This window comes from Rana temporaria, chromosome 1, assembly GCF_905171775.1.
Source record: "Rana temporaria chromosome 1, aRanTem1.1, whole genome shotgun sequence".
In the NCBI taxonomy this organism is placed as follows: Eukaryota; Metazoa; Chordata; class Amphibia; order Anura; family Ranidae; genus Rana; species Rana temporaria.
Window position 1 is genome coordinate 380694928 of NC_053489.1, and position 26826 is coordinate 380721753.

At 45.0% G+C, this 26826-nt stretch overlaps 1 protein-coding gene across 3 annotated transcripts in view; it reads left to right on the top strand.

The window, feature by feature from the left end:
• HDGFL2 (HDGF like 2) overlaps positions 1 to 26826 on the top strand; it is a 742998-nt gene that overhangs the window by 425787 nt on the left and 290385 nt on the right. For all 3 annotated transcript variants that reach the window (XR_005742112.1, XM_040322524.1, XM_040322523.1), the window contains exons 11-12: positions 15724 to 15788; positions 15891 to 15961. Coding sequence is in view for 2 of the 3 variants with exons in the window: in XM_040322524.1 (XP_040178458.1) it covers positions 15724 to 15788; positions 15891 to 15961 (136 nt within the window). In the remaining variant the exon portion in view is untranslated. The remainder of the gene's footprint in view (positions 1 to 15723; positions 15789 to 15890; positions 15962 to 26826) is intronic.

The following is a 26826-nucleotide window of genomic DNA, read 5'->3' on the forward strand; positions in this document are numbered from 1 at the left end:
CCAGGTTTGGGTCTCTCAAAATGCCATGGCATCTTGGGAGACCCTCTGTAAGTGTACTTAGCCTGTGTAATGTTTTACCCTACACTAAAAATTAACGTGTGTGTGGAAGCGTTCAAAACATTCCCCAATACAAAGACCAGGATTGCCAGGACAGCGGGGACAAAAATAACGGGTGTCACGCCTAAATCCGCGCTTGCTACAGACACGACATCTTCTTTGGGGGGCTCGTTGGGTAGGGGTACTCTTGAGGGCATACGAAAAATGCCTTTCATGCAGTCTGCTTACTGCATTTGGTAGGGGCTGGTGAGGTACAGTACCGCCTGCATACAGGAGTTCTGTGATGATATCCCTCTGGAATTGAAGGAAGGATCCATCCTGTCCTGAATCTCTGTATAAGACATGAGCATTCAGTAGAGCCAATTGAAATAAATGTAGAGACACTTTTTTGTACCAGCGTCTCGTCTTGCGGGCAATATGATACGGCGCCATCAACTGGTCGTTGAGGTCCACCCCTCCCATGTTTTGGTTATATTCGTGGACACAGAGGGGTTTCTCCACAACACCAGTCGCCGTACGAATTAGTACTGTCGTGTCTGCGTGAAGGGTGGTAAGAACGAAAACATTCCTATTGTCCCGCCACTTCACAGCGAGCAAATTTTTACATCTGAAGCAGGCTCTCGCCCCCAGGCTAAGACTGGCATCTACAAGCTTCTGGGGGAAGCCCCGGCGATTAGGTCACACGGTGCCACATGCTCCAATCTGATGATCAAACAAGTGGCTAAAAAGTGGCACGCTGCTGTAAAAATTGTCCACGTATAAGGGTGACACCAAGTCCCACACGATCTTGCCAGCGCTCCCCATGTAATCTGGGCATCCTTCCGGCTCTACCTCACTATCTTTGCCCTCGTAAACCCTAAAGCTCCATGTGTAGCCTGTGGCACTGTCACAGAGCTTATAGAGCTTGACCCCGTATCTGGAACGCTTGCTGGGAATGTACTGTTTGAAAGACAAGCGGCCAGCAAATTTAACCAGGGATTCATCAATGCATACAACCTGCTGGGGATTAAACAAGGCTGCAAAACGTTCGTTGAAATGGTTTACGAGGGGCCGAATTTTGTAGAGCCGGTCAAATTCAGGGTCTCCACGTGGACGACAAAGTGCATTGTCACTGAAATGCAGAAACCGCAGGATCGCCTTGTATCGTTTCCTGGCCATGCAAGCAGAGAACAAGGGCATATGGTCGATGGGATGTCTGGACCAATACATCCGCAACTCCGGAAATGTGTGTATGCCCATGTTGAGGGTAAGGCCCAGAAAGGTCTTCAATTCGGAAACCTCAAGAGGTTTCCATTCTTTGGCAAGGAGAGACTGGGGGTTAGCAGCGATGTAGGTACCAGCATATAAATTACTCTGGTCCACAATAGATCTATAGAGATCTTCCGTGAAATACAGCGAATAAAAATCAAGTGGCATAAAATTCGCTGTATCCACCTGAATACCGGGTTGGCCAGTGAATGGGGGAAGTACGGGTGCTGCAGAAGTGGTGGGGACCCAATCAGGATAGGCAAATTCTGCAGGAAGGGCACTATGGGCACGACGGGCCTGTCTGTCTTCTTCTTGGTGGCAGCGGGACACTACTTGTGCTTGCCAGCTTGAACTGCACTTATGGGACTCGCCACGTCTTGCTGCAGTGCTGGATGAACGACCAGGGTGTACTAGGCCGCTGGTGCTTGCCAATCCACCAGAAGGAATAGCGGCGCTAGTACTGGCTCTCTGCTCCATACAAGGTTCCTGCGGTTCTTGCTGCTCAACATCATCAGAACGGGGTCGGGTACGCCTGGCCTTAGCAGGGACCACAACTCCGTCGTCCGAACTATCTGACATGGAGCCGCTGTCGTAAATAGGATCGTATTCTGAGCCAGATTCTGTCAGATGCGTGACCTCCTCTTCTTCACTATCTGACATGCTCAAGATCCTGACAGCCTCTTCACCAGTGTACATTCGCTTTGTCATTTTGGACTCTAAATTTAGTCGTACACTGGTGATGATTCACAGTTAAAAAAGCACCTGACTATAGAAAGGAAAATGTAGAAAACGCTTCGAAAAAAACTGTTAGCGATCGCAGGGATCAGGCCTGTCTCTGCGAACGCTGCAGTTATGTGTCTTGTGTTTTTGAAGTGACAGTGATCGATCGATACTGCACTTGGGTGGGTTGGGCTGGGCAGAGGGGGAAAACGCAGGTGCTAGCAGGTATCTGGGCTGATTCCGCTAACAATGCGTTTTTGGGTACCCTAAACTGCTGGGTACGCTAGTATAGATCTGATCAGATCAGGTATCGATCCGTTCAGATACTATACCACTAAGGGGGGTGTATGCTTTGCGAGTGGGTGTAAGCGGTACTGGCACTAACCTAACGCTGCCTGGGGCGACGCAGACCCTGACTAACGCTAAAATTTTATTTATATCACCCGCCGGGCGATCAGGGGGTTAAACCTTTATTGGGTTATATACGGCGGGTGCCCTGATGCTATAAACAGCAAACTAACTAACCAGCGTCAACCGTAACACTTATACGGTGATCACTGGTAAAAGGGTTAACTAGGGGGCAATCAGGGGTTAAAAACTTTATTTATGGGGGTACCTAACGCTGTAGAACCTGGCGGCGAACCTAAAAAAAAAACTAACTGCCTAGCGGCAACAGTGACACTAATACAGCGATCAGAAAATCGATCGCTTAGTGACACTGGCAATAGGGGATGATAGGGTTAACTAGGGCGGTGATCAAGGGGTTAAACCTTTATTAGGGGGGGGTAGGGGGGCTACCCTGGACCTAAAGGGGGCTAAAACTAACTGCCCTAACACTTTTTTTTGTAACACTGACACTAAATGCAGTAATCAGAGAAAAAAATTACACTGCATTCAGTGACACTGTTACAGGAGACTGGGGGGGGGGGGGGGGGCGATCGGCAGTGACTTGGGGGGGGTCAATGGGCCTAGTGTGTGCTGGTGTTAGAGTAGTGTTGGGGTGGCAACTTACTTGTGTGATGTCTTCTCTCCTCGTGGTGATCATATCGACCACCGCTGCGGAGAGATCACACAGTTCCTGCTTCCTGTGTTTACACTAAAACAAACACAGGAAGAGGAGGGGGGGGGAGGGGGGAGGGGGCGCGCTGGGCATTTGCTGAGAGCGATCTCGGATCGCTTCTGCAGCGTACCGACCCCGCGGAATGTACCAGGGGGGGGGGGGCCCGATCGGACCCCCGACCCACGTCGAGCAGAGGACGTACAGGTACGTGATTGGTGCCTGTCCGTGCCATTCTGCCGACGTAAATGGTACAGGAGCGGGTCGGCAAGTGGTTAATGACAGATGTGTTTCCAATACTATTTTCCCATCATCACTCCTGCTTTCCCCCTCTGGTATAAGCACCTCTGCCGATTTAGATACCGGTGTTTGCTCCTGAATGTCTTGCTTTTCCAATATCTGTACGTGGCAAGTGCTGTGTGTGCTGTATTGCCAGTTTCTATAGTAATGTTTTCAGCAGAACTTTTCACCGTTCTCCCCAAGTTTTTCTCTTTGTCTGTAACCTTTGGAGAGACAGCTTGGTTACTATTCTTGATGTACTGGGCCAGCATTGTTCCTCCCCTCTGTTCCATCTATTTTTGGTTTGGTTATTTATGATATTGCAGATATTAGATATTTCAAATATTTCATGTATGCAGGATATACATTTTTTACGAATAGTTCAAATATTCTAAATATCTCTGTTTCAGATATTTCAGATGTTTCAAGTGGTTTTAAATTTCCACATTATTTTCATTATTTCTCGTACTCAAAATATTTCCAATATTTCACACTCAAGTATTTCAGATATTACAGATATTTCAAATGTCAAATATTACATAACATTCAGACATTTCCAAATACTTCAGGTATTCCCAGACACTTCAAATATTTTAAGCACTTCAAGTATTTCAAGATTATTTCAAAAGCAGCAAAAATACACTTTCCCATGTATCTGTAAATAAATCTACAAAGTTATTTTTGATTAATGCAGGGGGGAAAAAACAGGTGCTTTGAGCAATGACACACTGGCCACCATCTCCACTCCAAACATGCACTTCACTGGCATTGCTGCACTCTTTTGGTGTTTCACCAATTAATGATCTATGATCCAGCACAGGGGGTGTTCCGGGATCTAGGGGAAAAGGCAGAGGCACACTCCCCCCTCAGTGTTCAGTACGGAGTACCAACATCATCTAGCAAGGTGTCCAGGAGCATTCTGGGGGTACCGCAAAATTATGCACATGCCACAAACTGGGAGGGGGGGGTGACGGGTGCATAGCATAGGGTTGATGACCGGAGATGATCCAACCGCCTCCATGTATTGCCCGATCAGTAGGATCCATACTGATCCATCCAGCCAGGAGAACAGAGGCGCTCAGATCAACAGACCCGGTACATAGAGCACTGATAGTACGGAGCATGAAGTGCAGGGTAAAGAGCACAGGGTTCATAGATCTGGGATCCACTCTGAGGCTGACAAGGGCTCCCCTCTGCACAGCGCAGCTTTTTCCACTCTGTTTCCGCAGTAAGCGCTCACACCACCCACCACCGTCGGCCTCTATGCTCAGCTGTCCACAGCTGATATCGAGCTAGCAATCAGCAGGTCTGGAGCCGATCCAGCACACGTCTGCTCACATTGAAGCCCAGCCCAAACTCCCCCAAAAATACCTTTGTCTAATCAACAAATGGATTATGAGACACATTTTTCTGTCCTGGTAGATTCAGGTACCTGGGTGCAAACTTGCGGCGGCGTAGCTTAGCCTGTTTTAGGCTACGCCGTCGTAAGTTAGCTAGGCAAGTTCATGATTCTCAATGACTTGCCTGCTAATATACGGCGGCGTAGCCTAAAGCGGGCGGACGTAAGGGCGCCAAATCAAATGTCTTGGAGGGGGGCGTGTTTTATGGTAATGAGGGCTTGACCTCACGTTTTTGACGTTTCTTTTACTGCGCATGCGCCGGGCGGACTACATTTCCCAGTGTGCATTGCGGCTAAGTACGCCGCACGGGCCTATTGATTTCGACGTGGACGTAAACAACGTAATCCCGATTCGCGGACGACTTGCGCAAACGACGTAAAAATTTGAATCTCGCTGCGGGAACGGCGGCCATACTTTTAACATTGTTATTCCACCTAATAGATGGAATAACTTTAGGCCTGCTATGCCTTACGGGAAACGGCGTAAATCGACTGCGGCTGCGGCCGGGGCGTACGTTCGTGAATCGGCGTATCAACTCATTTACATATTCTACGCCGACCGCAATGGAAGCGCCACCTAGCGGCCATCCAAAATATTGCAATCTTAGATATGTTTAAGCGTATCTCTGTTTGAGCATACACTTAAACATAAGTCGGCGTAGATTCTGAGTTAGGTCGACTTATCTACTGATAAGTCGGCCTAACTCTACCTGAATCTACCTAATAGTCTTTAAGAATGGCTTATTATTGCATTACGACTCTCTTGCATGGTTGTCTCATTTGTATATGTTGTAAAAATGGTTGACTAATGTTTATAATTAATGGTGCTTGCTTGCTGTTGTGGAAACAGGAGTGCATTGACGGTTATAGAATGCAGACTTCTCTAATCCAAATGAATCTCCACAGCAACTGGGTTCTTTGTCGGAGCTTGGCATTTATTGGATCCCAAAACAGAAGACACAGTCATAGTACTTAAAAAAAAATAAAAAAATATTTGAATGATCAGAAGCCTTCAGAGTCCAATTCAAAATACTTTCCTGTTCTGTCATAGCAAACATATGGACACTCCCCTCATCCAGCATATACAGTCTGTCCATTCTATATTCTGAAATAATGTATACCATCTTCTAGCCCAGGGATATGCAATTAGTTGACCTCCAGCTATTGCAAAACTACAAGTTCCATCATTCCTCTGCCTCTGGGTGTCATGCTTGTGGCTGTCAGTCTTGCTATGCCTCATAGGACTTGTAGTTCTACAACAGCTGGAGGTCCGCTAATTGCATATCCCTGTTCTAGCCTCTTTCTTCCAAAATAATTCTTGGCAATCAAAAATCCTTATTTGATATACAGTCTCTCCTATTTACTAAGATGTAAGGCAGCTGATTGGCTCAAGCACTTTTGCTCTTAATATGAGAAGACCCTACTTGCATTTTACTAAAAACCTTTAAAGCTAACTATAGTGTTTCACAACCCTCATCACCCAGTACAGTAACTATTTCCCATTTGACCAATTACATTTTTTTTCTTGTTACAATTTTGCATTGGCCTTTTGAAGATAATTAACATAAAGAGTCTTCCATGTCTGTCAATCTTAATGACTTCTTTAGGGCCAGTTCACACCATAGAAATGCAATCCAGATGCTTTTCTTGCATGCATGTTTTTGATGCGTTCCAGTGCCTTTTTGATGAGGGTCCAGTGCATTTTCCCCCCTCTTTTTTTTTTATTGACCTTAACCACTTCCCGCCCGGCCTATAGCGATTTACGTCGGGAAGTGGTTATGAAATCCTGACAGGACGTTCCACAACGTCCTGCAGGATTTCATGCCGCGCGCGCCCCGTCAGTCAAGTCAGTCTTGACACCCTGCATCTCCGATCTCGGTAAAGAGCCTCCGGCGGAGACTCTTTACCACGTGATCAGCCGTGTCCAATGACGGCTGATCACGATGTAAACAGGAAGAGCCGTTGATGGCTCTCCTCACTCGCGCCTGACAGACGCGAGTAGAGGAGAGCCGATCGGCGGCTCTCCTGACAGGGGGGGTTTGCGCTGATTGTTTATCAGCGCAGCCCCCCCTCGGATTGCCACACTGGACCACCAGGGATGCCCACCCTGGACCACCAGGGTGGAAAAAAAAAAAAAAAAGTGGCAAAAAAAAAGACGTTTAAAAAAAAAAAAAAAAAAAGCATTCAAAAAAAATATGCCAATCAGTGCCCACAAATGGGCACTGACTGGCAAAATCAGTGCTGCCCCACAGTGTCCATCAGTGCCACCCCAGTGTCCATCAGTGCCACCCCACAGTGCCCATCCATGCCCAGTGCCCATCTGTGCCACCCATAAGTATCCATCAGTGCCACCCATAAGTGCCGCCCATGAGTGCCCATCTGTGCCGCCCATGAGTGCCCATCTGTGCCGCCCATGAGTGCCCATCTGTGCCGCCCATGAGTGCCCATCAGTGCCGCCTATGTGTGCCCATCAGCGCCGCCTATGAGTGCCCATCAGTGTCGCATACCAGCGCCGCCAATCAGTGCCACCTCATCTGTGCCCGTCAGTACTACCTCATCGATGTCCATCAGTGCCATCTCATCGGTGCCCATTAGTGCCGCCATATCAGTGCCCGTAATTGAAAGAGAAAACGTATTTACAAAAAAATTAAGAGAAAAAAATAAAAACGTAATTTTTTTCCAAATTTTCAGCCTTTTTTTAGTTGTTGCGCAAAAAAAAAATCGCAGAGGTGATCAAATACCACCAAAAGAAAGCTCTATTTGTGGGGAAAAAAGGACACCAATTTTGTTTGGGTACAGTGTAGCATGACCGCGCAATTGCCATTCAAAGTGCAACAGTGCTGAAAGCTGAAAATTGGCTTGGGCGGGAAGCTGCGTAAGTGCCTGGTATGGAAGTGGTTAAATATGTATGTTGGTGCATTCCAGTGCATTTTTGATGCTTTTTACAGCGTTCCAGTACAGTTCAGTGCAAGAAAAATGCAGCATGATCTACTTTTTTCTATTTTTTTTTTTTTTTTTTCTGGAAAACACTGGAACTGAAAGCACTGGTATGAACTATTCCATTAAAAACCCTATATCCTACTTTTCATGCATTTTTGATGCCGAAAAAAAACACACTGGACTGCAGTGTGTAAAGGGGCATCAATAATGCACCGGAATGCAGCAAAAACGCACTGGAACACACTGTCCTTTAGTTAAAGTATACTATGGGTTTGTTTATTTTTAAATAACAAACATGTCAAACTTACCTCCACGGTGTATCTAGTTTTGCTCAGAGTGGCCCTGATCGTCCTCTTCTGGGGTCCCACGGGCGGCTCTTGAAGCTCCTCCCTGCAATAGATAACCCCCTCCAGGAAGCTTTATCCTGAGGGGTAAACAGCAACACCTGTTAAGATTCATAGACTGACATATATGAGTTAATACACCACCCTAATGGGAATTCATGACCAAATCAAATGGGGTTATAAAACTGCATTGTATAACCAAATATATAATTAGAACTACCGTATTTGCCGGTGTATAAGGCGACCGGGGGCATATAAGACGACTCCCTAAGTGAAGGTTTTTTTACAATTTTTTTCCTGTACTCACTGTATAAGACGACCCCCCCCCCCCCTTCCGGACGCTTCATATTTCTTCCTTCTGAGCCATATTCTTCTTCATTCTTGCTCTAGCTGCAGCCATATTCTTCTTCCTTCTTGCTGGGGCCATCATGGCTTACAAATCATAATACAAAACCTCTTGGATTGGCAGAGGCTGTAACATCATCAGCCCACGCCGTCTCTGACTCTCATAGCCAATCCGAGCAGGCTACTGTATGTAGTTTGCTCGGATTGGCAGAGGGTTGTTACTCCAATCCAAGCAGACTCTGGATTCATGTGAATAACATCACTCACAGGGATTGGGCTAAGCGGTATATACTGTATGTAGCCAAGAGCTACATACAGTATTACCGCACATCCAGCAGGCATCCGAGCAGCTGACCCGGCGTATAAGACGACCCCTGCTTTTTGGCCATTTTTTTTTAAGTGTAAAGGGTAGTCTTATAAGCCAGCAAATACAGTACTATTAACCTGAAATGCATTACTATCATAGCCCTACTTAAATTGATCCTTTATTGTACCTTTCCTTATCTACTTTAACCACTTCATTACTGGGCACTTAAACCCCCTTCCTGCCCAGACCAATTTTCAGCTTTCAGCGCTGACACATTTTGAATGACAATTGCGCGGTCATACAACACTGTACCCAAATTATATTTTTATATATTTTTTTCCCACAAATCGAGCTTTCTTTTGGTGGTATTTGATCATCTCTGCAATTTTTTATTTTTTGTGCTATAAACAAAAAAAATGAAAATTTTGAAAAAAAAACACTTTTTAACTTTTTGTAATAATATCCCAATAAAAAAAAAAAATTTCCTTGGTTTAGGCCGATGTGTATTCTTCCACATATTTTTGTTAAAAAAAATCGCAATAAGCGTATATTGATTGGTATGCGCAAAAGTTATGGTGCCATACAAAATAGGGGATTTATGTGTTTTTTTTTTTTTTACTAGCAATGGCAGCGATCTGTATTTTTTAATGTTTTTTGTCTGGCCTGCGATATTGCGGCGGACACATTAGACACTTTTGACACAATTTTGGGACCATTCACATTTATACAGTGATCAGTTCTATAAAAATGCACTAATTACTGAATAAATGTGACTGGCAGGGAAGGGGTTAACACTAGGGGGTGAGGAAGGGGTTAAATGTATTCCCTGGGTGTCTTCTAATTGTGTGTGGAGGGGGACTGACTGGGGGAGGTGACCGATGCGGTGTCCCTGTGTACAATGGACACAGCATCCGTCTCCTCTCTCCCTGACAGGACGTGGAGCTCTGTGTTTACACACAGAGCTCCACATCCCTGCTGTCACCGCCGGTCGCGGGTACCTGGTGGACATCGCGGCCGCCAGGCACGCGCATCGGCATCTCAGCGATGCACCGGGCAGTTGAGAGCCGCGCTGTGGACGTCTTTCGTCTATAGCGCGTCTCTCAAGTGGTTAAGATAAGTGAGACCTATTCCCGACCCCAACACTTTGGGCTGGAAGAAAATCTACAAAAAAAAAACAATACAAAAAAGAAAATAAATAGATAAGTATGAATATGAAAAACTCAGAAACTTCACAGCTTCCAACTCCCCCCCCCCCCCCAGGATCCCCCATCGAATCAGGCCTACCCTATAGACCGTAATTCCTACATTAAACAGGAGGGCTGTCAACATATTGTGGTGTACAAGTAATGGTCTTCCAGGGCTGCCATGTGTCCCTAAATTTCTCCTCTCTTCCGTAAAAGGACACGGTCATATTTTTCATTATCCTAATTTCATCTATTTATAGAGAACCAATGTTTTAATGATGGTGTAATAGTAGACTTCCACAGGTCAGGGATACATGCCCGGGCAGCATTCAGCATGTGCACTATCAACAATTTTTTATAATGATGCTGGGGCAACACGTTTAGATGCAGGAGATATCCCAAAGGGTCCGAACCCAGGTCAACTCAATTGTTTAATCATGTTTCCCACTTTGTTCCAAAGTGATGTATGTAAAGGGTACAGCCAAAAAAATGTGTAGCAATATCCCTGGCTCTTTATTACGCCAACATAGCTTGGAGGTTTGCTGATAAATTTTGAGTAAGGCCAGAACCCTGTACCCCCTGACTAATAACTTTGGTATCCTTGTTCTTGAAAGCGACTTGCCGGCATTTTTTTATAACATACTGCATACATCTTGCCATCAATTTTGACCAAATTTCCTGTGCCTTTTGTATCTCGCACATCCCCCAAAACATCAGGTAGGAATGGTGTACCTTTCATCATAGGCCTTGTTGACCTATCACCAAAAGTAGTGTTTATGGTTGTAGCCATAAAGCTAAATTTTGGTCTCCTCACTTCAAATGACTTTGTGCCAGAAGGTTTGAGGCTGGTCTCTGTGCTGTTTGGCATATTGTAAGCAGGATACTTTGTGGCATTTTTGTAGTAATGGCTTTCTTTTGGCGACTCGACCATGCATCCCATCTTTCTTTAAGTCCCTCCTTATTGTGTATCTTGAAACAACCACACCACAAGTTTTCAGAAAGTCCTGCAATTCACCTAAAGTTATTTGTGGGTTTTTCTTTGCATCCCAAACTATTTTCCTGGCGGTTGTGGCTGAAATTTTAGTTGGTATATCTGACAGTGTTGTGGTTTCAACAGAACCCCCTAATCTTTCACTTCTTGATTAGAGTTTGAACACTGAAAAAGTAGGTAATCTGAATGTAAGCGCCCTCTTGACCACCCACCGCTGCGCTGATGGATAAATTGGTAAATATATGACCCTAGCTGCTGTTTAAAGAAAGTAGTGACAAGTGAATAAATAAAGTGGATGAACTCTCTAAAAAAAGTGTGCACAAAATTAACAGCGCTGAGTGAATATGTGTATATTCCTCTAAAAAACACACAGTGTCACAAACATATACCAAATATTAAAGTGAAATGAATATCCCATGAAGAAGTCGTAATGACGATGTTTCGTCATTACGACTTATCGGGGCGTGTCGGGGCGTGGTCACACAGTCAATCTCTGAACTAACGTGACATGTTTACAGAGCTCCAAACCTAGTGAGGAATTAGGAAAACTTGGCCCAAATTTTGAGTCTTCCTGCGGTGATCTGCGGTGACGTGAGTGGTGAGATTTCATCTGGCTTATCGGGGGTCCGCCGTGACCAGTTTTTACACCGGTTGTGCCTTTAAGGAGAAGTTTTGTGATGTGATGCATTGCTGGAATTTTTACTTTTGTTTGTGAGTGCAACCTTTGGAGTTTTAAGTGTGGTGTGTTATTAAACTGTTTTATGGTATCACACTATTGTGCACTTTTTCTCTTACTGTATATGTGGAGCCACTTGGATCATTACACCAGGAGTTTCTTCCCTTATCAACTGAAGAGATCTATACTTAAAGTTTGTTTGCCAAAACACGAGAGTGTGAGGCATATTGGTCTGGTGAGTGTCCATTTTGAGGGGTGAAAGAAGCACTGAACACTTGTTGGTGTGGTGAAAGTCTTTGAAGATCACAAGAACCTTCATTTATGAACTTTTATTATATATAATTTATATATATATAAATTTCTTTTGCTTACAGTTTTTTTGCACACTCAGTGCCCTCCCTCACGAGGTTATAGTCACGGGTTCATTTGTGTTAATTTATATACCGTATTTTCCGGCGTATAAGACGACTTTTTAACCCCTGAAAATCTTCTCAGAAGTCAGGGGTCGTCTTATACGCCGGGTGTCGTCTTATACGCCGGAAAATACGGCGTGTAGAAGCTTCAGACGCTGAGCCACCGTGCCTGCTTCCCAGCCAGCTGCCCCCCTCTCTATCATGTGCACACACAGCCTGATCGGATACACCAGGTGTCAGGTTAGACACCGCTGGCGCGCTAAGGCTTTGAGGACAGAGCCACCGTGCCTGCATCCCAGCCAGTCGCCCCCCTCCCTGTACACACAGCCGAATAACATCGCTGGCGCGGGCAGAGCCACCCTGCCTGCATCACAGCTGACCGCTCCTGGCCCCTCTCCCTGCTCTTATCTGTACTTACAGTTCTCAGATACGGCGTGCTAAATCTTCAGGGACAGGCGCTGAGCCAACACGCCTGCATCCCCGCTCCTGGAGCCGCCCCCTCTCCTTCTGCTCTCACGTGTAGTCAGTGGCACAGAACTCCCGCTCAGATTGTCTTGGAGAAAGGGAGGGCTGGGCAAGCAGGGAGATCCACCCAATCCAAGCAGGCTTTGTATGCAGTGTGTACAGGAAATGCATCGCTTGCTTTGATTGGCTGCTTGCTCTGAGGGAAGGAATCTATTGAGTGGTGAATATAATCCAGGCAGTGTAGTATATCGATTGACTGGTTGTTGCATACTGGTATTGGAGATCCTGAGGGAAGGCAGTCTGGTGAGCAGATACAGTACAACACCAGTATCTGTACATGCAGTACAGCACCAGTACATACAGTACAGCACCAGTACATACAGTACAGCACCAGTATCTGTACATACAGTAAAGCACCAGTACCGTACATACAGTAAAGCGCCAATACAGTATACAATTGGCTCCACCAGCAAGAAGAAAGAAATATGAAGCCAGTTTCAAACTTAGAGTTGTAAACTTTGCTATGGAACATAATAACTGTGCTGCTGCAAGAGAATATGGAGTGACAGAAAAGATGGTTAGGGACTGGAAAACAAATGAAAAAGCATTAAAGAGTATGCCAAGGGGTAAATGTGCATTAAGAAGAGGCACCCCACATTGGACAGAACTTGAAAAAAATGTAGCAGCCATGGTGAATGAGCATCGCCGAAACGGTTATATAGTGACACGAAATAAAATAAGTTTGTTTGCACTTCAGTGGGCCAAATCTAACCCAGATCACAGCGACAGATTTAAGGCCACGGTATCCTGGTGCACTAGATTCTTGGAGAGGCATAATCTGGTACTGAGGCAAAAGACTAAAATTGCTCAAAAATTACCTGCAGATCTTGATGCCAAAGTAAATAGTTTCCATCAATACGTCATACAGCAACGCAATAAACACGGCTATGCGTTAAGTAGTATTGGAAATATGGATGAAACTCCAATGAATTTTGATATGGTTGGAAATAAAACTGTCCATCCAAAAGGTGAAAAAACTATTTTAATTAAAACAACAGGGCATGAGAAGTCCAGTTTTACTGTGGTACTAGCGTGTACAGCTGATGGCGCCAAACTGAGACCAATGATTATTTTTAAAAGAAAAACAATGCCGAAACTCAAGTTCCCTGTTGGTTGTTTTGTACATGTGAATGAAAAAGGCTGGATGGATGAAGAAGGGGTAAAGCTATGGCTTGATAATGTATGGAGCAGGCGACCAGGAGGACTTATTCAAAAACGTAGTCTACTGGTGTGGGATATGTTCAGGGCTCATTTAACGCCCAGCACCAAGCAGAGGCTGGCAAGAATGAACACAGATGCAGCAGTTATTCCTGCAGGATTGACATCGTTGATACAGCCACTGGATGTGTGCCTAAACAAGCCGTTTAAAGATCGCATTCGAGAACAGTGGAATGAGTGGATGGTTAGCGGCGAAAAGTCATTCACAAAAGGAGGAAACATGCGTGCTCCACAGTTGGATGTTTTGTGCAAGTTTGTCATAAAAGCCTGGAATGATATTGATGCAGAAATGGTAATCAAGTCTTTCAAGAAGTGTGGCATATCAAATTCATTAGATGGTATGGAGGACGACTACTTGTGGCAAGATTAAGATGAAGAGGAAGCCGAAGCTGAGACCACACCATCTGATACGGAATTGGATCCATATGATGACTGCCTTACAAATGTATCACAAGATGTCATTGATGTACTTATGATATCAGATGATGAACAGGAGGATTTTGAAGGCTTTTAAAGGGAAACTGTCACGCCAGCAAAACCTGTAAAAATAGTTTGGAGTTATGATGGGCGTTGCTGACTCGCCAGGGACTTTCCCGACACTTGCTCTCTCTATTGTTTGTTATCTTCCTCCTATCATCATCAGTTCCAGTTTGGTTGACAGCTTAGAAAACAAACAGCATGGCAGCTCCTATGGGTTTATTGTCTTATCCTTCCTTTCACTTTAGAGTGAATTAGCAAAAGTTTAATCCACTTGCACTGTTTTATGTTTACATGTTTGATGACAAACAGCCTTATGTTTATAAGTGACAGTTTTCCTGCTAAGTACCTGCATGTCATAAGCATTTGAATTAAAATTACCATATTGAAATCAAATCTGATGTTTTTACATTTTTATTTGGTGTGTGTGGGAAGAGGGGTAGTCTTATACGGCGAGTATAGCCCAAATCCTATATTTCAACAGGAAAAGTAGGGGGTCGTCTTATACGCCCAGTCGTCTTATACGCCGGAAAATACGGTATTTATTTATGTACTTTGTCACCACTATTACTAATATTCATTTCACTTTAATATTTGGTATATGTTTGTGACACTGTGTGTTTTTTTAGAGTTTGAACACTGCTGATTGGCATTCTCAATTCCTTGGATATCTTTTTATATCCCTTTCCTGTTTTATACAGTTCAACCACCTTTTCCTGCAGATCCTTTGACAATTATTTTGCTTCCCCATGACTTAGAATCCAGATACGTCAGTGCAGCACTGGATGAAAGATGCAAGGGTTTGTCAGGAGTCCAGAAACTATATTTAAATGGCTTCAGCCAAATACTAACCATGAGTGAAAAAAATGTTTTTGTGTTAATATTCTCTGAAAAATGGCCAAAAAATCATACATTCTGCCAGGGTATGTCAACTTATGAGCACAACTGTATAGATAGATGGATAATATTATACAAAATACATATGTAACAATAGTACTTGGTGTATCCCAGCTGCATTTTTTAGATCTCCACAGACATTGCAGTTGTACTTTGTGAACTGGATGTGCTTTAACAACCGTGCATGTTTTTGTACATTTCAAAAACCGATTTCTATAAAACAGTATGTGATTGCTTTAATTGCAGATAATTAAGAAATTAATCGTCTTATTTCTTGTACTGATGACACAGCCGGGTGTGATGGGAAATCTGGGTCACAGACAGCAGTAAAAACCTGGCAGAAGTTTTAATCTTTTATTTAAAAAAAAAAAGCTTTAAATGGATTTTGGTTGTTCTCTGGAAATAGACTTGCATTTCTTTTTCTTGTAGGGCAGTAGCTAAGAAAATTATGTCAGATAACCATTTAGAAAAAATTATGTTGTGCCTGTACCTTGAGTTCTATTTTGAAACATTTAATTAGATGTGAATGGACAGACTTGAAGTTTATTTGATTTTGAGTGCTTCTTAAAAAATAAGCTTACAGGCAACTTGTATGATTTTTCGCTGTCCCTAATCCTAAAACCTTAACTTTTTGTGTTGCCTGTAGGCCTCCTAGGACAGAGAAGGTTAAGAAGCCTGGTGTGACAAGTGGCCCAAAAGCAGTGCTAAAGGGTATGATGCAGTAAACTGAAATGTTAAAAATGAGGGGAAGGGGGGTAAAATACACATTTATTTTTTTGTGTACGTTATGCAATAGTTTTGTCAACTTTACAGAGCCCACTGTGGAGGAACAACTCCAGAAGCTTCACAGCGAAATCAAGTTTGCACTGAAGGTGGACAGTCCTGTAAGTATCAATGATGTATTAAGACTGTGAAGCAAATTACACTCTACTTCCTAAAGGTATTTTAAGGACCTACTTTATGGGTATTATTGGCATTGTGCACATCCTATTATGTATTAGTAAGCTATTATACTGTATTATTAAGGTCCTCCATACAGTGTATTCCTTACATGTGCTTTGTCACATCCTTTTTAAAATATTAGAAACGTGGTATAGTCAACTGAGTAATTGCACTTTGAATGACAATTACTCAGTCATGCTACACTGTACCCAAATACATTTTGTTTAATTCTGTTCACACAAATAGAGCTTTCTTTTGGTAGTATTTATTCACCACTTCATTTTTTATTTTTTGTGATATAAGCGAAAAAAATAGAAAATATTTTATAAAAATAAAATTTTCTACTTCGTTTTAAAAGAAATAAAAAATTCAGTCAAATTTAGGCCAAAATTCTGATACATGTCTTTGGTAAGAAAAATCCAGTAAGTATATACTGTAATTGGTTTGTGTGAAAGTTATGGAGTCTATAAACCATGGGTCTTCAAACTACGGCCCTCCAGTTGTTCAGGAACTACAATTCCCATCATGCCTAGTCATGTCTGTGAATGTCAGTGTGTTACAATGCCCCATGGGATGTGTAGTTCTACAACAGCTGGAGGGCCGTAGTTTGAGGATCCCTGCTATAAACTATGCTACGCAATATTGAAAATTGATTAATCCTAATGGACTGATGGCCTATCATTTCTTGAGGCCCTAAAATGTCAGAACAGTACAAATACCCTCCAAATGAGTTGCAATTGTTTTCCCTCAATGCTTTAAAAAACTATATATATATATATATATATATATATATATATATATATATATATATATATATTTTATTTATTTTCTTCACACAATTTTCATATTTACAAGTCATTTCTCACACACGGTGCAGGTATACTTGCATGCAATTACACCCCAAAATACATTCTGCTGCTCGTCCTGAGTATGGCGATACCACATGTGAGACTTTTCCACAGCCTTGCCACATAGACATACTTCATATTCCCATCGCACACTTTCCTGGATCCGCTCTTGGGTTTGGGTGCTTGTAGCAACAACCAGCTGGATACTGGTACACGTTACAGTAGAATTATTTGCCAGCACACCATGGAACGACTTAAATAACATCCAAACGGATGTTTTATTGTATGATCTCAACACAAAGAAAGTGCAATGTTTCGGAGCCACGTAGGGCCCCTTCGTCAGGCATGTGATGACGAAGGGGCCCTACGTTGCTCCGAAACTTTGCACTTTCTTTGTGTTGTGATCATGCAATAAAACATCCGTTTGGACGCTATTTAAGTCATTCCATGGTGTGCTGGCAAATATTTCTACTGACCACATACAAAGGCCCAACATCCAAGTAGCATCATCAAGCGTACTAAAGGCATAAATTACACATTTCATTTCCTGAGTACCTATCACATTTTTGAAGGCCCTGGAGCACCAGGACAATGGAATTACCCACACAAGTACCCAATTTTGAAAATAACACACCCCAATGTATATTATATAAGGCATAATGAGTCTTTTGAACATGTAATTTCTTTCTAAAAGTTTTTGGAAAATGTGGAAAGAAAATTTACTTATTTTCTCTTATCGTCCATGGACGGACACAGCTTCTTAAATCTTGACAAGTGGGTTATGTTCCTGTTCACAGGAGAGGACTAGGCAAAAAAATGTTAGATAATTAAATGCATGTTACTTTTAAAATCAGTAAAAAAAAGTAAAAAAAACGTTTTATTTGGTGTTGCATAATATCACATACACTGTGTACAAAAGAATGTTTAGGAAAACAGGAGACAATATACAGACCAGTATTTTACACAGACCTGCACCAGGTCAGTAGTATATAACAGTTTCACAGTATATGAATATCAGAATGTACACAAGTCGGCACATCGAATCATTTGAAAACAGGTAGTAAACAATTTTCCCTTTTCTCACTCCTCCACTATCCTTAAACCTCTGCAAGGAACATTAACCAATAGCCCTAGTTTATCAAAGAAAACAAATGAAAATAAGAGAAAAAACAAGAACAAAAAGGAAAACTAGAAACATATAGGAAGTAGAAATGTAATCCAATACCCGGTCCCAGAGCCCTGGGAACGTGTAATATCCAATCAAGTCGCCCGGCCCACTACGATCACCTATCTCACTGCAGGAGCTATACAACTACCAGTTTTATCATTTCTATCGGACTCTCCACCAGTTTAACTCGACTATCTTAGCCTTGTAGTAATCTGTCCTTGATCAACTAATGGGGTGCCAACCCTGGGATATCTAACCAGGCCTGCCACATTGTATGGAATTTACGGGGTGCATTTCTGTGCTGATATGTCAGTTTCTCCCTTATCAACAGTTTGTTCACCTGGTCAATCCACTGTTGCCTCGTGGGAACCCTGGGGGTAATCCAGAGCTGCGCTATCAATCTTCTTGCCACATAAAGTAACCGGATTATTGCTGTGTGAGTGGACGGGTTAATGGCTCCTCATCCAGGGCTCTTAACAGGCACACTACAGGAGTTCTCGGTATGACAAAGGCAAACACCTGAGAAATCAAGTCCAGTATCTCGGTCCAGTAACGGAAGAGTTTGGGACACTTCCAGAACACATGATCCCTCATGCATTTTGGACAGAGAGGGGTATCTCGAAGTCCTCAGCTGTGAAGTCTGGCTGGGGTTCTGTAAGCCCTGTGCAGCAGGTAGAGGTGTGACAGTCTCTGAGAGGCTGATACCGACACCATGGGGGTGGAGGCTAGACACAGATTCCATGTCTCCCCATCCATTGACCCCACATCCTCCTCCCATTTACGTCTACATGGCAACTTGGCCGGGTCCTGAAGTGCGTTAAGGATAATATTGTAGCCTCTAGAAATCATGCCTTTTTTGTCACTTTCCCTCAGAATCCCCTGTATTATGGTATGATCAGTTAGCCTAAGTGGTGTCAGTCTGGTTTGTATCTGCAGTACATGACGCAGTTGCAAATACTTAAAAAAGTTAGTGCGTGGTATATCAAATTCTGCTTAGATTTCCAAAAAGGATTTGAGGACATGACCATTGTACAATTGTGACATGTATTTGAGCCCTGCAGCTTCCCAGTTTCTAAATCCACTAAGTTTAAGCAATTATCTATAATTCATATTTCGCCAGATAGGAGTAAGTGTCAGGAAACCCCTAACACCCAGTAATCGTTTGATGATGTTCCACAGTGTTTTCAGTAGAATTATGGATGGGAGTCCTATCTAAGTGTGTATAGCCAGCCTCCAATCCTGACAATGCTGTGGCATCGTCCATTGGAGTGGCCAGGAGTCTGCGTATAGGGTCTGAGGAGTCCACCAATCCCCAACCGCCCAGCTGTTGTAGCTGGGAGGCAAGGAAATAAGCTCTGGCATGGGGGACTGCCAATCCCCCCTCATCCTTGTTATATTGTAAAGTAGAGAGCCTAATCCTAGCTGTTTTTTTTGCGCCAAATCCATTCCCTAAATTGGGAGTCTATTCTATCGAACCAGCAACGGGGAACCCAAACCGGTGAATTATGGCAAATATATAATAATTGTGGCGCCCATACCATCTTTATGAGGTTCACTCTCCCCACCACTGATAAAGGCATCTTACACCAGGCACTGCATTTGTCCTGAAATTTAGCCAGTAGGGGGACATGATTAAGAGGTATATATTGGGAGACATCCGGGGACACCTGTACACCCAGATAACGAAAAGAGGAGACTATCTGTACCATCGATGCACAGTCAGGTAAAGGGAATGTCAGAGGGTCCAAGGGCATCAGTACTGACTTATTCCAGTTAATGGAGAAGCCGGACAGTGCACCAAAGGCTTTAATGAGATTCATAACTGTAACCAAAGAGCCCTGTGTGTCACCTAGGTACAGCAGGGTGTCATCAGCATATAATGATATTACATCCGTTCCTGTGCCACGCTGGAACCCCACGATCTCACTATCCCCCCTTATTCGGGCTGCGAGTAGGGCCAGGGCGAACAGAAGGGGTGAAAGTGGGCACCCCTGTCCGTTGCCTCTGAACAGCAGAAATGGCTCTGAAAACTCCCCATTAACCCTAATTCTAGTTGAGGGTTGGGCATACAGTAATTTGACCCAGCTAATAAATTTGGCACCCAGACCCATACGCTCCAAAACCTTCCACAGGTAAGGCCACTCAACGCTGTCGAAGGCCTTGGCTGCGTTCAGTGAGAAAATTGCCTGGTTCCCAGGGTTATCAACCGGGAGCTTTATATTCAAAAAATATCGCCTAATGTTGTGGGCTGTGGATCTAGTGGGTATGAATCCAGACTGGTCTTTGTGGACCAGTTTTTGGATTACCGTACTTGTGACAGGCTCGTCGCCAGCACCCTTGCCAAAAGTTTGACATTGGTCGTAAGCAAGGAGATGATGGGTCTATAAGAGTCTGGTGACGTAGCCTCCTTACCGGGTTTCAAAAGAACGATTATAATCACCTCATTCATAGAATCAGGGAGTGTGCCTTCCTTAAGTGCCTCATTATAGTCCTTCACCAGCATGGGTAGTAATGTGGTAGTAATGTGTCCGCATGTCTTTTGTATACCTCGGACGGAAGACTTTATTATTTTGGATTTGTTCTAATGCTGTAGCTGATTCATCCTCCGTTAGTGGGGCATCAAGTATGGCTGCATCCGAGGCAGACAACTGAGGCAGCTCACAATTCCCTCGGAAATCCTGTTATGTCCTCTTCTGCAGGGTGTACCTTGGAGATATACAAGTCAGCATAAAAAGACCTAAAAATGTGTGTTCTGTCTGAAGTTTTTGTCTGAGAAACCCCTTGAGTATTGCATAAGGCCAAGGCCAAGACCATTGATGTGGATCTCTGCGCCCGTGCAAGCAAGGCCAACATGTGCCCAGTACTCCCTCTTCAAAATGGGTCTATTGTAGGAAAAATCTTTTGTTTTCTGCCAGCTGTAGTGCTAGTTGACTAGACATGGCCTGCGCCCCTAACCAAGCTCTTTTCGTGTCCTCAGTAGGATTAGCTTAATAGGTAGCCTCGGAGTCCCTGAGTGTTTTGAAGACTTCCTCCCTCCCAAGCCTTTGTATTCGTTTTTATGCTATTGATCGTGGTAATAAATTGACCTCGCAAAAATGCCTTGGCAGTATCCCAGACAACCCTCAACTGGGCTGAGTCTAGATTGATCTGCAGGAACAACTTTAAGCACTCTCTGATCGGGTCAGGGTTCGGGAATAGGGAGAGCCAGAACGGATTAGGTTTCCACTGTCTGGTTTTAGCAACAGTAGGCAACAAGATAGTAACCCACAGGGAAGAGTGATCCGATACATGTCTGTCCCCGTACCCAGAGTCAACAATTAACTGAAGTAATGTATCCTTACCCAGGCCTAAATCAATCTGAGATAGACTCCCGTGAGCTGCAGCGCAACACGAATATTACCTAAGCTGGGGATGACCCAGTCGCCACACATCAGTCAGTCTGGGCTCCTCAAGCAAGCCGGCGAAGGAGGTAAACCCTCGATTACGAGAGGATATATTGGTGGGGACTGGCACTTTGTCCCAGTTATGGTTTATGTAATTGTTAATCGCCCACAGGTAGCAGTGGGACATTTTTAAGACGTGCCATAAAGCTCGCCAAGTGCCTGAGGATCTCGGCTGAGTAGGGGGGCGGTATATACAGTCCAGCCACAATACACACCATATTAGATATAGTACATAGTAAAAAGACATATCTCCCCCCTGGGTCGATGACCTTTTGAGAACAATGGGAACTGGGTATCTTGACGGATCAGAACACGTAGCGTGGAATTGATGACCATACACCCGGGGGCTAAAGCTAGGAGTTCCATCCGGTGGGAAGTGGGTCTCCTGCAAACACACTATTCTTGCCCCCGTTGATTTTAGGTGTCGCAGGACTGCCAATCTTTTCACAGGACTGCTCAACCCCCTGACATTCCAGGACAAAATTTTAACATTTGCAGCCATTTGGGTACATCAGTTCTGGTGTCAATGAAACCTTAGATACCTCTGAACAGTCTGTTGACATCTGTATAGGTAGGGGGCCTTGCCGGAAGATCAGAGGGGCCTGAGCGGGAGCCAAATCACAACATAGTCTGAGAATTAAAGAGAAAAAGAAAAACAAACAAAACAAAAAGTAAAACATCAGTATTGTCTGTTTCAGAGCCAACCAGGCTCCCAGCCACCGGGGCTGAGGTGTGAAATTCCCCCAGACAAGCCGCCGGGGGGGGGGGGGGGGGATATCTGAAACTCCCGCAGAAGTAAATTCTGGATGGTAGGCGGTGTTTGACATGTGCAGTCAGCATGGGTAAGAAGTAACCGCATTCTCCTCATCCGCCTACCCAAATGGGTAATAACTCTGTCTGTTAGGAAAAGTGACACATCTTCATTCTTGTGCTGGATGTTGCTGTCTGGCAGCTTTAAGTGCTCTATCCTCTCGATCCGACCATTGTGCAGCTGAATCGGGACAATCAAAGAAGTGGGCCTCTCCCAGGGCAGTTACTCGGAGATGAGCCGGGTATAGCATTGCATATTGTAAATTAAGTTCCCTGAGCCTTTTCTTAACATCATTGAATGTAGCGCGTCTTTTGCAATTCAGCCAAGAATTCAAGAAACTGATATTTTGGAGTTGTCAATCGCCATTTTTCCAGACATGGCCCTGGCCTTAGTGAGAATCGCATCCCTGTCTTTATAATTGAGGAGCTTAAACAGAAAGGCCCTGGGATGGTTACCTGGTGGTAGAGGGCGGGAGGGCACACTGTGAGCCCTTTCAGCAGCAAAAAGTGGTGAAAAGGCATCTTTGCCAAAGGTGGAAATAAGCCATTGCTCTATAAAGTCCAGGGATGCCCAGGGCGCGAACATTATTGCGCCTCATGTGATTTTCCATTTTGTCAAGTCCAGTGAGGTGACAATTATAATTCAGGTGTCTCTGCATAGGAACCATGTCATCTTCCACTGTTCTCACTCTGCCTTCTAGGGCAGAGGTCCTCTCTCGGTTTTTGCATGCCATGGCCCACATATGATATTTCAGCCTTCACCTCTTTAATCTCATCCAACAGGGCTGTTATGGACAGATTGCAAGAAGTCACAGCAGTAAATATGTCCCTCAAAGTAGGTTCTGTATTAACCTCCATGGGGGAGCCATGCTGAGGCCTAGTGGCAGTGTCTTTAGAGGTACTCGCTGTGTTCCATTCTGGAGATAATCCGTCGACATCCTCCAAGGGAACTGTGTCATCCGCCTCTAAAATGCCACCTGAAGTTCCCCCCACAGCAGGTGATCCAGCCAAGGCGTCTTTGTACGACTTTCCACCAAACAGGAGCTTTTGTGCAGCCTCCTTGTACTGTTCCTTAGCCGTGTGGTGTGGACCGGCACCATCTTGGCTGTGGCTGTCAGCAAGGCCTTTGGTGGAGCTGGTCCTTTTAGGCAGAGGGGCTGATTAGGATCCAGATGCCTCCCGTGTACTGGTACCGAAGGATTAGGTGCAGCTGCAGTCCAGATTCGTTGAGGAGAAAGAGTATTGCACGGATAACCGGCAGAGCTGGAGACACACACGTCCTTCTACATAAGCTGCCACGCCCCAGCACGTTACTTTTAACAGAGTTGAACAGCCTCCAGACATAACCCTCCTCTCTGCAGTATGCAGCATCAGTTTATTTCTGCTTAGCAAGGAGAAGGACGTATGGCTCCCTTTGGGCCCAGCGCCCTGAGGAAAATTGTATTTATTTTTTCATGAAAGAATCTTCTATCAACTGTCGGCTGAGAGACAGGCTGGATATTATAGATCCTTGTAGTCTACTCAGTCCGGCCAGCGAGCATGAGCACACCTTTGCAAAGAGGCTGGGTCTGCCACGACATACCCCATGACTCCTGGGGTGGCCGGTGAGCTTCTGCTCCGAGGTCCACATATGACTTTGCTGTGGTGTTGTCTCACTCACAGTGGACCGGGCCGACAGCTACCTCCAACGCAGTTGTATGCCTGTCAGGAATGCGTCAGTGAGTCCTAGCGTGGATGGGTAAGTACAGTCCCTCCCGCTTAGGCGGGTTGGTACGGCTGCACATTACTGGGGTTTGGGGGTCCTCCTGTTCTCTCTCCCCTGTTCTCTCTCATATTTCCCTCTGCTGTCTATTGCTGCAGGGGTAGAACTGTGGGGGGGGGGGCTCATTTTCCCACCAGGGGGCTGTTGGGTGTCTGTCCTGTGTGTTTTTTTTCTGTGGGGGTGTATTTGCTTGGAAAGGGCCTCCTTAGGCCTTCTCAGTCATGTCGCTGCATTTTGCTGACATTTTCTTGGCGCCAGCGCCATTTTTTTGTAGCCTGCTGCTTCCATTACAAATTCCCATTTGCGGCCATTTTGTTGTGGCCACGCAATGGCGCAGTTTACTATTGCGGGCGACCATGTTTCTGTGGCCTTTCCTGCTCTGAGGCGTCCGGCGGCCATTTTGGATGTGATTTTGCATCTAGTGCAGCACAGATCTCCTCATGTTTTAAGCAGCTTTACCTCAAAGCATTTCTCCTCACAAGCACGCGCTGTTCTGAGGGTAGGCAGTGGCACTGAGCGGTCTCCTCCGGTGATTGGTGAGTCCCCTGGGTAACCCTCGTACTGCGCAGCATGGAGGGTGGGATTTCTTCTGATCTGAAATGGGTCTCTGAGAGCTGTCTAATGGAGTCTATGTCTAGTTATTCCTCTCAAAACATGCCAGAGGCGGCTGCTGGAGCTCCTGCACCTGCGGTTCATGGACACTTTGTTGGAGCGGTGTGCGGGTGTTAAGGGGGGTTAAATAGTGCCCCCACCATCCCCTAGGGACTGCTCTGTCAGACTGGGACCTGGCGGTCACGTCACTGGTTCTGTATTGTCTGTGGACCAGAACCTTCCTTGTGAGGTCGACTCGCACTCACACTTGGGTTGGTATGGGCATCACGGCGGTGTAGTGGTTAACTCCCTCACCTGGCAGCAGGAGAGTCACGGGTTCAAGTCCGGACTCCAACGCTAAACTGTCTGAAGATTGCATGCTCTCTCCCTGTGTCTGTGTGGGTTTTCTCCAGGTGTTCCGGTTTCCCCCCCACACTCCTAGGACATGTGCAGAGCACTTGTCAGTGCGCTGTATGGAACTCCCTTGTGCTGCCTGGTGCAGCGGTGGTTTCCTCTGAGGGCTTTGTCTTCTTTTTTTTCTTTTTTTTTTTTATGCACAAATCGGATCGCTCTTTGAAGGTTTTCCTTATATTTTCTTTGACTAGTTCATTAACTACTTACCCCCCGGACCATATTGCTGGTCAAAGACCAGAGCACTTTTTGCGATTCGGGACTGCGACGCTTTAACTGACAATTGCGCGGTCGTGCGACGTGGCTCCCAAACAAAATTGGCGTCCTTTTTTTCCCACAAATAGAGCTTTCTTTTGGTGGTATTTGATCACCTCTGCGGTTTTTATTTTTTGCGCCATAAACAAAAATAGAGCGACAATTTTGAAAAAAAATAATATTTTTTACATTTTGCTGTAATAAATATCCCCCAAAAATATATAAAAAAATTTTTTTTTTTTTTCTTAGTTTAGGCCGATACGTATTCTTCTACATATTTTTCGTAAAAAAAATCGCAATAAGCGTTTATTGATTGGTTTGCGCAAAAGTTATAGCGTTTACAAAATAGGGGGTATTTTTATGGCATTTTTATTAATATTTTTTTTTACTAGTAATGGCGGCGATCAGCGATTTTTTTTTTCGTTACTGCGACATTATAGCGGACACTTCGGACACTTTTGACAAATTTTTGGGACCATTGGCATTTTTATAGCGATCAGTGCTATAAAAATGCATTAGATTACTATAAAAATGCCACTGGCAGTGAAGGGGTTAACACTAGGGGGCGGGGAAGGGGTTAAGTATGCCTGGGTGTGTTCTTACTGTGGGGGGGGGGGGTGGCCTCACTAGGGGAAACACTGATTTTCTGTTCATACATTGTATGAACAGAAAATCAGCATTTCCCCCGCTGACAGGACCGAGAGCTGTGTGTTTACACACACAGCTCCCGGTCCCCGCTCTGTAACGAGCGATCGCGTGTGCCCGGCGGCGATCGCGCCCGCCGGGCACACGCACGGGAGTCGGGGGCGAGCGGGGGGCGCGCGCGCGCGCCTCCGGCGGCGCGCACGCGCCCCCTAGTGGCGGCTATACGATAGGACGTATAGCTACGGGCTTTCGCCCAGGAGAGCCGACCTGCCGCCGTATAATGACGGTGGCTGGTCGGCTAGTGGTTAATAAGCATGCCCAGAGCCTCTGTTTCGGCGGTCATTTTGCGCTGTCTGAGGTTTTTTGAACCTCGTTGGATGACATTATCAAGATGTCACTCGGGGTGAGAGCACTCTCCTTCCTCAGTCCTCCTGGGGAAAGGGGCCGTGCGTGTGCCGGGTCCTTCATTCCCTGTTCAGAGGCGGTATTTTGTGGTCAGTCAGGGCCCACGGGGAAATCCTCTCAGGCCGACAAAGGCTCAGCTGGGGGATAAGAACGTCCCTGGGTGTGTAGCTGCACCCACACCCGACTATGTATGTAGCCTTCCCCGGCCTGTCTTATCGGTGGGGCGACGGCTTTGCAGGTTCTCAGCTCGATGAGCCTCCCTGCTCTCCGACCAAAGGGTCTGCGAGGGGGTCTCTTCGGAGTACGGGATAGGGTTCTTCCTATCCACCAAACAGATTCTTTCCTCATGTCTCTCTCCTTCCGGCTCATCGGTCTGCCTTGCTGGGGCAGTGTAGGACTTGCTAAGCTGCAGGGTAATTTTACCTGTCCCGCAGGACGAGAGGTTTCGGTCATTCGTTTCAAATCTGTT